Here is a 14,570-nt window from a genome sequence, read left to right on the forward strand (position 1 = left end):
TTTCTGGACTTCTCGACTGCTTTCTTCAGGACCTTTTTGAACCAAAAGATTCATCCTAACAGTATGTTTTAAAGCAGAAACAAACACAAGTACATCTCTGCACAAGAGAGGATTTTTCTGAAACTTAATGCAATTCAACCACAGCATGTCTCTTCCCTGTAGTTTTTTTTCCTTTTAAAATACATCTTTTTTCTCATTTAAGTGTTGTTTGAATTAGGCCTACATTTAAGGCAAGGTAGCAAAATTAGCATGATCGTTCACCATTGATATTAATATCGGGGCTGGCTTATACTGTAGTAGTTTACCCAGTAGCGCCTCCCGAAGAACGAAGAGCCATTTTTTTTGAACGGCTCTTTAAAAGGAACCGAGCCAAAAGATCCGGCTCCCTTCAAGGAGCCATAATTCCCATCACTATGGGTGACATCATGAAACAGTGACGTGTTGAGATGCATCACAGAGGGCCTGTGTGTGTGTGTGTGTGCGCGTGTGTGCGCGCGCGCGTGCGTGTTTGTTGCAGCTTCTCTTCGTCTGGAGAAGTTCTGATTCTTCTTACTACACTAAATCTACAGCTTTACATCTGCTGTCATGTTTACCTTACTGATGACATGCGCAGTTCTGCTCTGTATTTATATCATCGTGTGTTTAACTGTGTTAAACATGCCGAGGTGCGAAAGTTCTGCTAAACTACATGGAAAGACGGTCATCATTACTGGTACAGTAACGCGTTGCATTGCGTTTAATGTTTTTACTGCACGATGTGTATGTCTGTACATCATGTATTTGCTGTAAAATGAACATTTTTGGAGTTTATGGGTAAAAAGGCGAAGCAGCAGATCGATACTGTCATACATTATTTGCTTCCTGTGAAAAACACGCCATGGTGGAGGAGCTCGGTAACCCTTGTGGACATTCTTAGCGACAGTTTATGCAATGGCAGTTCCGAGATTTATAAGATGTCTTGTTTCTGTGACTAAACTATTAAAATCCATTCTTTCTTGGATAGGATATCATTAGAAGTGCCTTCAAGTTGATTGTGGCTCAGCTTTTACTAGTGTTGGTGACATGATTTTACATGAACAAGATCAGATTACTGTCATTCATTTACATGCCTTTCAGTGATCTGATTATTGAAAACAAACCTGATCACCGAGTTACATAAACAAGTCACTAAACAGGTTTTTTTTTTTAAATAAAGACATGTAGAGACAACCCCAAATCAGAGAAAGTTGGGACAGCATGGAAAATGCAAATAATAATAATAATAAAAAAACACAGAGTTTCTTACATTTACTTTGACTTTTGTTTCATTGCAGACAGGATGAACTTGAGATGTTTCATGCTTTATCTGGTCACCTTCATTTCATTTATTAATAAACATCAATTCCTGCATTTCAGGCCTGCAACACATTCCAGAACAAGTTGGGACAGTAAAGCATTTACCACTTTGTAATGTTGCCATTCCATTTCACCACACTTAATAAAGCAATAAGCCACGAGAGACCGTGCATTACTGCGATTTTATCACGGGGAAGGATGTTTTGGCACGACGAAAGCGGAGTAGCAGTAACGCACGGTCTCTCGTGGCTTATTGCTTTTATAAAACGGCGGTCAACATAAAATATAATAAAATACAACTGTGTTCAATTTATAAATGTTTTTATTTACTAAAAACACTTACAAAAAGCATTCTTCCGCAACACCAGGTAGTCCGTTAAGAGTGTGCCATGTTGCTAGGCAACATGAGGGCGAACATAACATTCGCAATAAACATTCCTCCACAAACACTATTACGCTATTTCTTGAACGAAACACCCGCTTAATGATTAGGATTACTGTTTATATTAATCTGGACATTTCCATGTATAGTACATGACTTAAAATAGTGTTCAACCAAGTTTGTACTTGTTCTTTTCAGTGGCGTGTTAATATGGAATGATGTGAGGTGGTAATAGGTGTGCGTATATCGGGGATTTTACAACGGCTTCAGATTTTAGGACCGGAACTGTCCATTTTATAAAATTTTGGCACCAAGGATACCGAGTGATTTAGTGTTTCAGGTTTGATTTTGTCTCATTCTTCCTGCAAACACGTCTTAACATGTGCAACAGTACGGGGTCGTCGTTGTCACATTTTTCGTTTCAAAATTCTCCACACATTCTCTATTGGGGACAGGTCAGGACTGCAAGCAGGCCAGTCCAGCACCCGTACCCTCTTCTTCTGCAGCCATGCCTTTGTAATGTGTGCAGCATGTGGTTTTGCATTGTCTTGTTGAGAAATGCATGGACGTCCCTGGAAAAGGAACCTCTTGAAGGCAGCATGTGTTGCTCTAAAATCTCAATATACTTTTCTGCATTAATGCTGCCATCACAGAAGTGTAAATGACCTTTGCCAAGGGCACTGACACAGCACCATACCATGACAGACCCTGGCTTTTGGACTTGTTGCTGATAACAGTCTGGATGGTCCTCTTCGTCTTTGGTTCGGAGCACAGGCATCAATTTTTGTCTAATTAAAACAGCATCGCTTTCTCAATGTGTTTGTACACCTAGTTGGCACATGCACACTAAGGGTGGGTGAGGGTGAGTCTTAAATCAACAGACTGACCTCTCACAATTCTTAGTTTAAATTAAGTGTCAGCTGATGGAAATTAGGGTGGCTTAGTGGGTAGCACTGTCGCCTCACAGCAAGAAGGTCCTGGGTTCGATCCCCAGGTGGGGAGGTCCGGGTCCTTTCTGTGCGGAGTTTGCATGTTCTCCCCGTGTCCGCGTGGGTTTCCTCCGGGTACTCCGGTTTCCTCCCACAGTCCAAAAACATGCCACCAGGCTAATTGGAAACACTGAATTGTCCTATAGATACCTAGTCGCTAGATGCACAAACCAGTGCATCGTAGTGCCGGTCCCAAGCCCGGATAAATAGGGAGGGTTGTGTCAGAAAGGGCATACGGCGTAAAAACTGTGGCGACCCCTAACGGGAAGAAGCCGGAAATGCCGGCCCCGTAATCGAAAAATGGGACAAAGGCTGAGGAACAAGAAGAAGTCAGCTGATGTAAATTAACTGAAATTACTTTTTTAATCGGCAGTAAAAATAGACCAGTTACAGATGAAAACAGTTGCAGAATTGATTAAATATAAACTCATTAAAAAGTGTGTTAGCTATGCAGTTGGTTTACAACCGCTTACATTTATAGCCATGTGATTCTGTTTTTATTTACAGTGCTTACTGTGTAACAGTGTGTTGGTAAATGTACTTTATTATTCAACAAGCACATCATCACTGATAGCTCCTGCAGTGTTGCTTACCTAGTTTCTTTGTGGCAAGTAAAGCTAGTGATGTCTGGTTTCCCTCTATAGGTGCTAATACAGGTATTGGGAAGGCTACGGCACTGGAGCTTGCGAAAACAGGAGCACGGGTGATACTGGCATGCAGGGACAAGCAAAGAGCCGAGGCTGCTGTGAATGATATTAGAAAGGTAGGGATTGGTCTGATGCTAAATGACATCCTATTTGACATATAGGGCTAAATGTGTATGTACAAACAGTCCTAATCTTTGTCCATTTTAATCCCCCATAGGCGTTTAGTTCCATTGAAATCTGGTTACTATAAAAGTAACATTGAATAACATTTAATTTGCATATTTAAAACACATTAAGCTATTTAAAGACCCGGTCTCCTTTAGATGTGGTGTTGTTATTCCTAAAGAGACCATTCCCAATTTAAAGAGCAAATGCAGAAGTCTTGCATATGCAGTGGTGTATAAAGTACCGGAAGGCCATACTTGAGTAAAAGTACAAGTATCTTACCAGAAATTTACTTTGATAGAAGTAAAAGTCACCTTTTAGAATATTACTTGAGTAAAAGTCTAAAAGTATCTGATGTATAATGTACTTAAGTATCAAAAGTAATTTGATATTAAATGTACTTAAGTATTAAAAGTAGAAGTAAAAGTAAATGCTAGTATAAATGGAAGCGATCATTTTAAATATAAAGATTGTTCTTTTAAGCCTGTAAACCACCTTAACAATTAACCTGTTTTCTTCCTTTCATCTGAACATGATTTGTGCCAATTCATGATCATAATCAACTGTTCACATCACCTGTTTGAAATCATGACATTATTTAGTTTTTTTTTTTTAACTTATTACGAGCCCTAAATGTTCCTGTTCAAACGTTTTTAGAATGTGAGTCGATGTAAATGTAAGAAACACTGCATCTATTTTATTTGCATTTTCTATACTGTCCCATTTTTTTATTTGGGTAGTATATTTCAATAACAAAAAATAATTTGGGCATAATTAATTTAAAGCAAAACTCAGGAGAGTTTAACAAAACGTGGCACTTTTATCCCTTTAATGATCTGTTCAACCATTATTTTAAATCAAAATATTTGAGTAAAATAAGCTGTATTTAAATAATCTTTTTTGGGCTGTATCTACTCACTGAATGGCATGTGTTAAACTAAAAAAATATTGGTATTCTTACTTTAAGAAAACACCATTTCTAACTTGAAGCCAACAGCTGAAAAATCATTAATAATAAGTAGTATAAGTTGAGTTCTTGTTGAGATGATTAAAGGGTTAAAGACCATGTTCTTCAGCACCATGAATCTCTCCTCTGCCGGTCTAATACAGAAGTTATCTGAGGAAATATTTGTACGTAGGTGAGTTTTTAAAAATAATGGACGTGTCTTCATGAGTTTTGCAGTCAATGAATTCCAAACAAATGTAATGATTTATGAAACGTTTTATTTGTGGTTGGAATGTAATCGGTAAAAATGGTAGGTAGATATCTGAACAATGTTAATGCTAATAATATTAAAAAACCGCTGATGCTGCAGATTTACTTTGTTAATCATTGTTAACTTACATCAGTGTGTTGGAGCTTCTGAAATGTCCAGATTTGCGGGTCTTTGGGTGAACGACGCACTTTTAGAAAACTCCGATAGCGTTAAGAGAACGTTTGCACATGCGCATTAATGTGTTTAACCACCGTGTAACTCACAAGCGCAGATTCACCAAACCAGCGTGCAGTCCGTCACACATCTCACATCATTTACCTTCATTCTGTAGTAACGAGTAACGAATTTACATACAGCGAATGTAACGGAGTAAAAGTACACAATTTCTTTAGGAAATGTAGTGGAGTAAAAGTGAAAGTTGCCGAAAATTTTTATACTCCAGTAAAGTACAAGTACTTCAAAAAACTACTTAAGTACTGTAACGAAGTATTATTACTTCGTTTCTATACACCACTGTGCATATGACCTAAAGTATGTGAACACCACTCTTACTTATTCAGTTCAGATGTTTCAGCCACAGTTACTGCTAACAGGTGTAAACAACAGTTCTAGAAAATGTATTCTATTCTTCTAGATTTGTGTCAGTAGTTTTATAATGAGTCTTCCCTGTGTCTGCATGACTGTGCCCATGAAAATGCAGATAGCCTGATGTCTGCACAGACATGGCAAGACGAATTTTGTGTGGTATAACTCCAATGGTCTGTAGAAAGCCCTGACCTCAATCCAGTTTAACATCTTTGTGACAAATCGGAACATTGATTGCGTACCAGACTTTGCTTGTCCAACATCGGTCCATGACCTTAGAAATGCTTCTTGTCTGAATAGGCACAAATTTACAGCTGCTCTAAAATCTACTGGAAAACCTCCCGAGAAGAATGGAGGCTATTATAGCCTTGTATAGCTATTTACAACAAGCTTGTGCTCAGGTGTTTATAATTTTGGCCATATAGTGTACTTGTTAGTGATGTATAGTGATGTAAATGCATTATCCGGGTGTGTTTTTTTTTTTATAATCACACAGGAAAGTGGTAATAATGAGGTTGTGTACATGCATTTGGATCTGGCCAGTCTTCAGTCTGTTCGCTCTTTTGCTGAGACCTTTCTCAAGACTGAACGTAGACTGGACATCCTCATCAACAATGCTGGTAAATTATCATTTTTATATTAACTTCAGTTTTTTTTTTTTACTGCAGATGTACTGTTTGATTCATAACATTTATTTTTGTGTAAAATCTAGGCCTGGTAACACAAGGCAAGACGGAGGAAGGTTTTGGAATGATTTTTGGCGTCAATCACATTGGTCACTTCCTGTTAACCATGCTGTTGCTTGATCGACTGAAAGAGTGCGGGCCCAGTCGTGTGGTGACCGTAGCCTCACGCGCTTATGAAATTGGAAACATCGACTTTGACTGCATCAATACCCATAAAGATCTGCGCCTGGGGAACTCTTCTATAGACCTGCTTAGAATCTACTCACACAGTAAACTCTGCAACGTCCTGTTCACCCACGAGCTGGCCAAGAGGCTGGAGGGCACAAAAGTCACCTGCTACAGTCTGCATCCAGGTTCGGACAAAACAAGGATTTTACATTGATTATTGTTACATCCTGGGATTTGTATACATGAATCAGTAACTCATTTTTTTATTATTTAAAAAAGAAATATGTTAATTACAAAAAAACATCTATGGCCGCTCAGGTGGCGCAGCGGTAAAATACGCTAGCACGCCAGAGCTGGGATTTCGAATACACCGTATCGAATCTCAGCTCTGCCATCCGGCTGGGCTGGGCAGCCACATGGACAACGATTGGCTGTTGTTCAAGGATGGGATGAGCCGAACTAGGGTTCCTCATAACTGGTGCAATTATGACCTCTGCTGGCGGATTGATGGTTCCTGCACAGAGTTGGGGAATAATGCTGATCAGGGTGTGGCTCTCCGTGCACAAGGCTGAGCCGCATATGAACTCGCCTTGAGCGGGTGAAAAGATGCAGTAAGTACTGCTCGTGTGTCAGTTGCGAAGCTCCTCAGTCAGCAGTGGAGGGTTGTATCGTAGCAGTGGTGTTACTGCATTGTGCTCAGTGATTCCGGGGAAACCTGACTCACTGCGATCCTGGCCGTGATAAAGCGGTAGTAAAACAGAAAAATGAAATTAAATAAAAAATTTATTTTCAAGTTGTAGGTTTAGTTCTAGTTTACTAAAATGACCCATTTTATGATCCAATATGTATTTTTAAACTTTCACCTCTGTTCTTTTAGGTCCTATAAAAACAGACATCGGGCGTTATGCCAGCTTTTGGTGGAAGATGATCTTTGTGCCCATTACAGCACTGTTCTTTGTGGATGTGGAGTCAGGAGCCCAGACTACCCTCCATTGTGCAATCCAGGAGGGCATTGAGCCTTTAAGTGGACGTTATTTTTCCGGGTGTGCTGTACAGAAGGTGTATGCCAAGGCTAGAGATGATGCAACAGCCAAGAAGCTTTGGGAAGTAAGCGAACGACTGTGTGGCCTAGCTTAAACTTACATCAGTATAAGAAAATGCTTGGGAATTCCTTGTAATGACCATGAGTTCTGCATTAATTGTAAGAGTTCTAGAAGGACATCACATGGAATAGAGGAATTAATCACTAGCATGATGATTTTTACACGTTTGTTTCTGTTTTGACACAACTAAAGAAAAACACCAGCTCTGAAATGATTTGTGGCTCAACATGAAGAGGTGGTATATGAATGATCTACTTAATTCTAAAGGGTTTGACATACTTCTTCCAGCCTGGACTTTTAAGGCCTTATCAGTGTGTTTGATAAAGGGATGAAAGGTACAACCATCAGTGTGTTTGACTATTATTACTTACAGGGTTATCAGACTGCTGTATTGTCTCGGTTTCAAAGGGTTTTTAAACTTTCTAGTAACTGTATATTAATATGAACAAAATACAGAGATGATTTGTATGCCATTAGATGTCTTTGAATGTCTGGTTTTTAAAGATATATTGAATAGGATCATGTTTTTCTAAAAGTATACAAGGATGGGATAAGATGGGATAAGATGGGATCTGTATTTCAGAAAATATGAGGTGGTTTTCAACTAGTTCCTTACCCAGAAAAGAGTCCCAGGTCAGCATTAAGTGCGTTGCAGTGTTTTTTTAATTGAAATTTTGTAGTATGTATTATATTTCTGTTTACAACATTTTTAATGTCTGGACAAGGCCTGGTATTCAGCAAATAAGTATTTTCCTGCTGTCATTAGTAAACAGGATTTGTTTTACAGGGTGTAGATCACGTGTTAAACACAAGGCCTATGACAAAAGACATATGATTGTCTTAAAACACTGAAATCATACATAAACTGCATCTCCCACAATGCATGCCGATTTTGTTACCTGCAAAGTGACCGCATCCCGCCACTAGATGGCAGTGTTTCCACATCAGCGTGTAACTGAGGCGGTTTTCCAGCAAGTGATGTTGAGAAATATTTACAAATAATCCCAAAATGTACAAGAAGAGAAAACTGAAGCAGGAGGAAGAGAATTTAATGAAAGATGGGAAAGTGAAAACAAGTTTGTGCTTCAAGAAGAAAAACTGGTACGTCTCTTGTGTTATAAGGCCGTGTTTGTGGTAAAGGAAAACAATATAAATGTAGATATTCATTATAAGTATGCAGTGTAAATTTGGCATTTTGACACCAAACACAGAATTTAGCCTCCAAGAAAAACAACAAATTGTCCAAGAGTTAAAGGGCAGACTGCAATCGCAGCTAAATACGTTACAATCGGCCTTTTGAGGGCCACCATAATGCAGATGTGGCCCTCAGCGAAAATGAGTTTTACACCCCTGGTCTAGATGTAAAGCATGTGAACCTTTGTTGCTCCTATTATTTTTATATTTTATTGCACTGTTTATTCTTCAAAAATTCATTGACATGATTAGAACATTAAATGTTGTGTTTAAATGATGATGAACAAATGTGAAACTTGATCAGATCAGTTCCACTTGAAAATCAGTGGTGTAGAGAGTAGTAGAAAGTAGCTTGGTCCCTGAAACCGTGCTAACACCTAACACTTAACACTTGCAGCAATGACGAACAAAAGTGACCACACCTATGGGTGTGAACGTGGCTGCATTTATAAACATTACAGCAGCTTTTAAAAGACAATAATTGTCAGTTCTTTCACTTAGAAATACTTGCAACAGATAACAGTAACAGATAATTTTCAATGTGATTGTATCTCCATAATGTTAAATTCTATACTTTCTATATGTTTGTCTTTTATTATGTCAGTATAAACTGGGAAGTAACATCTTATTGTAACGGGACAAGAGAAATGTGTTGGGGCAAAACAATTATTCAGTCACTTTTGGTTTTATTTCTAATGCTAATGGTTTTAATTCTCATATCGACTTTATATTTACACAGTTTAAGCATTGTATTGTACTTATAAACAAGCAACTATGTATTTGTAAGCATGTTTGAACTGACAGAGCAGAAAGTGTAATGTTACTTTAAAGATGACATGAATATTAATAAAGTTCTAGATAATAATGTTCAGAAGTTGCAAATGGTTTCATTATAATAGATGTTGATGTTGGTTTAGTAGAAACATATGAAGCTAAAGGAGCTCCCTAAAGCACTAAATATTAAATAGTACTTAAACAGAAAAAGTTCGTATTCCATCAATACAAAATATTTAATTAAGTTGCAGGAATATCTGAAAGCAGCATGAACAAACACAACATTAAGAATCCACTATTATTTCTACATTTCATGTAAAACTCTACTGTTGTAAAAGAAGCAAAGAAATTGTAATATATGTAAGCATTTAGACAAATTTGAACAATAGTCAGGCATTTTGCATGTGATTTGAAAAACACCAGAACCTTAGTAATGCATAAAGGTTGAAGCACTGTATGGAACTGTGAGTCCATCAGTGTTGTCCCTCTCAAACCTGGGAGAAAAATGGGAATGGATAAAAATTGAGCCACAGTAAGGCAAAAAAAAAACATCTCTGTGGTGTCTGAATAGTTTGTCCTGTGTTAAATAGTTTTTTAAACATACAATGCATGCCGCTCAGGTGGCGCAGCGGTAAAAACACACGCTAGCACACCAGAGCTGAGATCTCGAATACATTATATAAAGTCTCGGCTCTGCCTGCCGGCTGGACTGAGCAGCCACATGAACATCGATTGGCCTGGTGTTCATATAGGGATATTGAGCCGGATAGGGACTCTCTCATGACTGATGCAACTACACCTCCGGCAACTGGATGCGTTAAAAGTCGGGAGAAAAAAAGGGGAGAAAATGCATTAGGAAAAATATTTTAAAAAACATACAATGCATAAAATACTTTTCAATAAAGATTTATAAGTTTAAATTAATAAGACGTTGTAGGTAAATCTGAAGTAGACAAATGTAAAAAGAAAAGATTTGCAATGTTTTTAACAATTAAGCTAAATTTATTTAAAATTTGTCTGCACCAAACATAATATTTTAGGACAGCAGCCTGGTTATCACTGTGTTACATAAGCCTTTACTATTAACTACATGTTTTAATGGTTTGGGAACTTAAGATGCTATTAATAGTGCAATTTTTGTCATTTCTTGTCTGATACAAGGCTTAAGCTGCTTCACAGTCTGTGGTCGCTACTGCCTGATTCTTCTCATAATGTGCCATACATTTAATAGAAGACAGATCTATAGACTGCAGGCAAGCCAGACAAGCACGTGCAATCTGTATAGATGAAGACTTGATGATGTAGTGCATGCATTATTTGACATTGCAGTGTCTTGCTAAACCAGGAAAATACATCACCCTATACACAATCATGATTCCCTCAACTGTAACCAATTCTTCTGCATCTTTTGGAATGTTCAAAACAGTACAACTTAAGTGTTATATAAACCTTTTCACTTATATTTTGCCCTTTTTGACAGCATTGCGGGCATTCAATTAAAAATGTTTATGTTTATAAAATACAGTCAAGTTGGTCGGCCAAAACATCGAAAGTCATGTCTTTGTCAGTTAAATAAAGATTCAAGAGAATTAACAATTCACAGATTTTAGTTTTTATTGCATTTTACAAAATGTCTTACTTGCTCAGTGTCACCAAGTGGTAATCATCCGTATGACACTCAACACAAGTATGACACAAGTATTACTGAGGTGAAATTCCTGTAATTCCTAAACAAGTGGTTAAACAGATTGTGCAAATTCAAATAGCTTGTACATTTCCGAACTGTTAACTCAAATGTGGTCATAGGAAGACCCTGATCGTATGATCAACTAGTAGCATGCTTATTGCTTAAGACATAAACATATACAGTGTATCACAAAAGTGAGTACACCCCTCACATTTCTGCAAATATTTCATTATATCTTTTCATGGGACAACACTATAGACATGAAACTTGGATATAACTTAGAGTAGTCAGTGTACAACTTGTATAGCAGTGTAGATTTACTGTCTTCTGAAAATAACTCAACACACAGCCATTAATGTCTAAATAGCTGGCAACATAAGTGAGTACACCCCACAGTGAACATGTCCAAATTGTGCCCAAATGTGTCGTTGTCCCTCCCTGGTGTCATGTGTCAAGAACCCAGGTGTAAATGGGGAGCAGGGCTGTTAAATTTGGTGTTTTGGGTACAATTCTCTCATACTGGCCACTGGATATTCAACATGGCACCTCATGGCAAAGAACTCTCTGAGGATGTGAGAAATATAATTGTTGCTCTCCACAAAGATGGCCTGGGCTATAAGAAGATTGCTAACACCCTGAAACTGAGCTACAGCATGGTGGCCAAGGTCATACAGCGGTTTTCCAGGACAGGTTCCACTCGGAACAGGCTTCGCCAGGGTCGACCAAAGAAGTTGAGTCCACGTGTTCGGCGTCATATCCAGAGGTTGGCTTTAAAAAATAGACACATGAGTGCTGCCAGCATTGCTGCAGAGGTTGAAGACGTGGGAGGTCAGCCTGTCAGTGCTCAGACCATACACCGCACACTGCATCAACTCGGTCTGCATGGTCGTCATCCCAGAAGGAAGCTGACGCACAAGAAAGCCCACAAACAGTTTGCTGAAGACAAGCAGTCCAAGAACATGGATTACTGGAATGCCCTGTGGTCTGACGAGACCAAGATAAACTTGTTTGGCTCAGATGGTGTCCAGCATGTGTGGCGGCGCCCTGGTGAGAAGTACCAAGACAACTGTATCTTGCCTACAGTCAAGCATGGTGGTGGTAGCATCATGGTCTTGGGCTGCATGAGTGTTGCTGGCACTGGGGAGCTGCAGTTCATTGAGGGAAACATGAATTCCAACATGTACTGTGACATTCTGAAACAGAGCATGATCCCCTCCCTTCGAAAACTGGGCCTCATGGCAGTTTTCCAACAGGATAACGACCCCAAACACAACCTCCAAGATGACAACTGCCTTGCTGAGGAAGCTGAAGGTAAAGGTGATGGACTAAACCCAATTGAGCACCTGTGGCGCATCCTCAAGTGGAAGGTGGAGGAGTTCAAGGTGTCTAACATCCACCAGCTCCGTGATGTCATCATGGAGGAGTGGAAGAGGATTCCAGTAGCAACCTGTGCAGCTCTGGTGAATTCCATGCCCAGGAGGGTTAAGGCAGTGCTGGATAATAATGGTGCTCACACAAAATATTGACACTTTGGGCACAATTTGGACATGTTCACTGTGGGGTGTACTCACTTATGTTGCCAGCCATTTAGACATTAATGGCTGTGTGTTGAGTTATTTTCAGAAGACAGTAAATCTACACTGCTATACAAGCTGTACACTGACTACTCTAAGTTATATCCATGTTTCATGTCTATAGTGTTGTCCCATGAAAAGATATAATAAAATATTTGCAGAAATGTGAGGGGTGTACTCACTTTTGTGATACACTGTAAATATAAGACACATAAAACATAAAAATAAATTGTAAATTTATAGGAGTTTACTACACATCTGTAATCTATTATACAAACCATTTTAGTTTACTTACTTCTAAAATAAAGTTTATTAAATGATTATTTAATTTAAATGTTTAATTTTTATGTTTATTACAATCTATGACTGATTTTTGACAGTTTATTATTATAAGGGTAAAAGTTTGTTGTTAGAGGTCAGTCACACTGATGTCATTTTACATTCATTAAGTGAAATTAAGTCCTCATCAAGTATACTAAACATCTGCACCTATTGTGTTTAGAATAACTGGAGTTAGCTGGCTAGTTTCTTTTTACATTAAATAGCAATACAATAGAAACTGAAATAATATATCTTCAGTTTACTTATCAGCTAAAAGAACTAGTGGTAAATTGCAACAGTCAAAAATAAAATGGGTTAAATGACATTGCAACTAAAAATCATATTTTGCATGTTGACAGAGACTTTTAATTCCTAACAACATCGTATATGTACTTTGCAAGTCATTGTTTGAGAACGTAACTTTACATATGCCTAATTTTTTTCTGACATTATAGCACACACTTAAAAACATTTTAATATTTTATTTGTTTAGGGGAAGGGTTTATGTTTTTCTGCCAAATGTCATGTTTGCATTTGTTATGTATTTGGTTTTTTTTCTTAAATATTTTTCATCAATTTCTTTTTATCCAGTCTTTTACTGGTATTGGACTGACCATAAAGCTGATTTACCCTCATTTCACAGATCATTCACATATAAAATAGTAATGGTCACTCAGGTTGTGGATAAAATGCTAAGAGCGTTAGCTTAAATATTCGAAGGAAGTCAGTATCGGTATCCATGAGCCAATACTTACAGCTAACACATCAGGATCTGACAGAAAATGAAAAAAAAAAAACATAATATTATTAGTTATAACTAGTTATAGTTTTGATGTGTTTTTACTCTTATAAAAAGTAGAAAATATTGCAAAAAACAAAACAAAACACATTTAGGAATAAGTATGTATCACGCAGCACAGCAAAGACCAACATTCAGTTGTGTTCTTACTAAGAAACTACTAGAAACCGGTTCAGTCAGTGGCAGCGCACACACGCACACACACACACACACACACTATCATACATAATTTACAAAATAACATTTTACAAACAGCAGACCGCTATAGTACCGATAATAATATACATAAATCAGTATGGCTATTAAATAATTTCACAATAAAATAAAGATAATTAGATTGCACGATGATGTGAATTAAGTTATATAGTCTAAAACTGAGTTGTCTGGCATATTTACCTCATGAGTTTCCTCTGGGTAATTTTTCATATCTCCCAACAACTTTCAGAAGGTGGGTTCATATATTTTAATTAATTTAATTGAGCTAATGAATTTACTTTGACTAGGGTAGCAGTGTAGGCATGGCTGGATTACTGACCGGGCCAGTGGGGCCAGCGCCCAGGGGCCCTCGAGGTCAGGGGGCCCCGGGGGGGGGCCCTGGCCCAAAACATTCTGCGATGCCTATCAACATTTATGATACAATATATTCTTATTTGCTAGGGCCCTCAATTTTAAGGAACCCCTAACTACCAGGGACTTTGACCCCAGGGTCCCCTGGGGGCCCCGGCCATGCTCTTGGGGTCCCTAGACTTGTACAGAAGTCGTTCACCATGGATCCTCGAATTTCTAGGGACCTACAAATTGCCAGGCAATGTGCTGACCCACCAAGGGGAGGGGGGCGTGTCGATCAAGTGTCTTACAACCAAGGGGGAGGGGACGGAGCAGAGGCCGCACCCGTCACCGAGTGCTGGTTCACCAAGGAGGGGGGGGGGGGGGCGTGGTGCGAA

At 38.5% G+C, this 14,570-nt stretch overlaps 1 protein-coding gene across 1 annotated transcript; it reads left to right on the forward strand.

Annotated features, from left to right (window-relative positions):
- The first annotated feature begins 516 nt into the window (after positions 1 to 516).
- On the forward strand, positions 517 to 7,374 carry dhrs13a.1 (dehydrogenase/reductase (SDR family) member 13a, tandem duplicate 1). Its single transcript, XM_063013686.1, has 5 exons — positions 517 to 712; positions 3,351 to 3,469; positions 5,817 to 5,940; positions 6,033 to 6,359; positions 7,052 to 7,374. The coding sequence occupies exons 1-5, from the start codon at positions 586 to 588 to the stop codon at positions 7,309 to 7,311; spliced, it is 957 nt and encodes a 318-aa protein (XP_062869756.1). The 5' UTR covers positions 517 to 585; the 3' UTR covers positions 7,312 to 7,374.
- The last annotated feature ends 7,196 nt before the right edge of the window (positions 7,375 to 14,570 follow it).

Source organism: Trichomycterus rosablanca, chromosome 18, assembly GCF_030014385.1.
Source record: "Trichomycterus rosablanca isolate fTriRos1 chromosome 18, fTriRos1.hap1, whole genome shotgun sequence".
Taxonomy (NCBI): Eukaryota; Metazoa; Chordata; class Actinopteri; order Siluriformes; family Trichomycteridae; genus Trichomycterus; species Trichomycterus rosablanca.

Bases quoted from the DNA above. Each gene is read 5' to 3' on its own strand.
- dhrs13a.1 (XM_063013686.1), top strand. From the start codon at position 586: ATGTTTACCTTACTGATGACATGCGCAGTTCTGCTCTGTATTTATATC. The intron at 3,470-5,816 runs GTAGGGATTGGT...ATAATCACACAG, and splicing joins CTGTGAATGATATTAGAAAG to GAAAGTGGTAATAATGAGGT. The intron at 5,941-6,032 runs GTAAATTATCAT...TGTAAAATCTAG, and splicing joins CATCCTCATCAACAATGCTG to GCCTGGTAACACAAGGCAAG.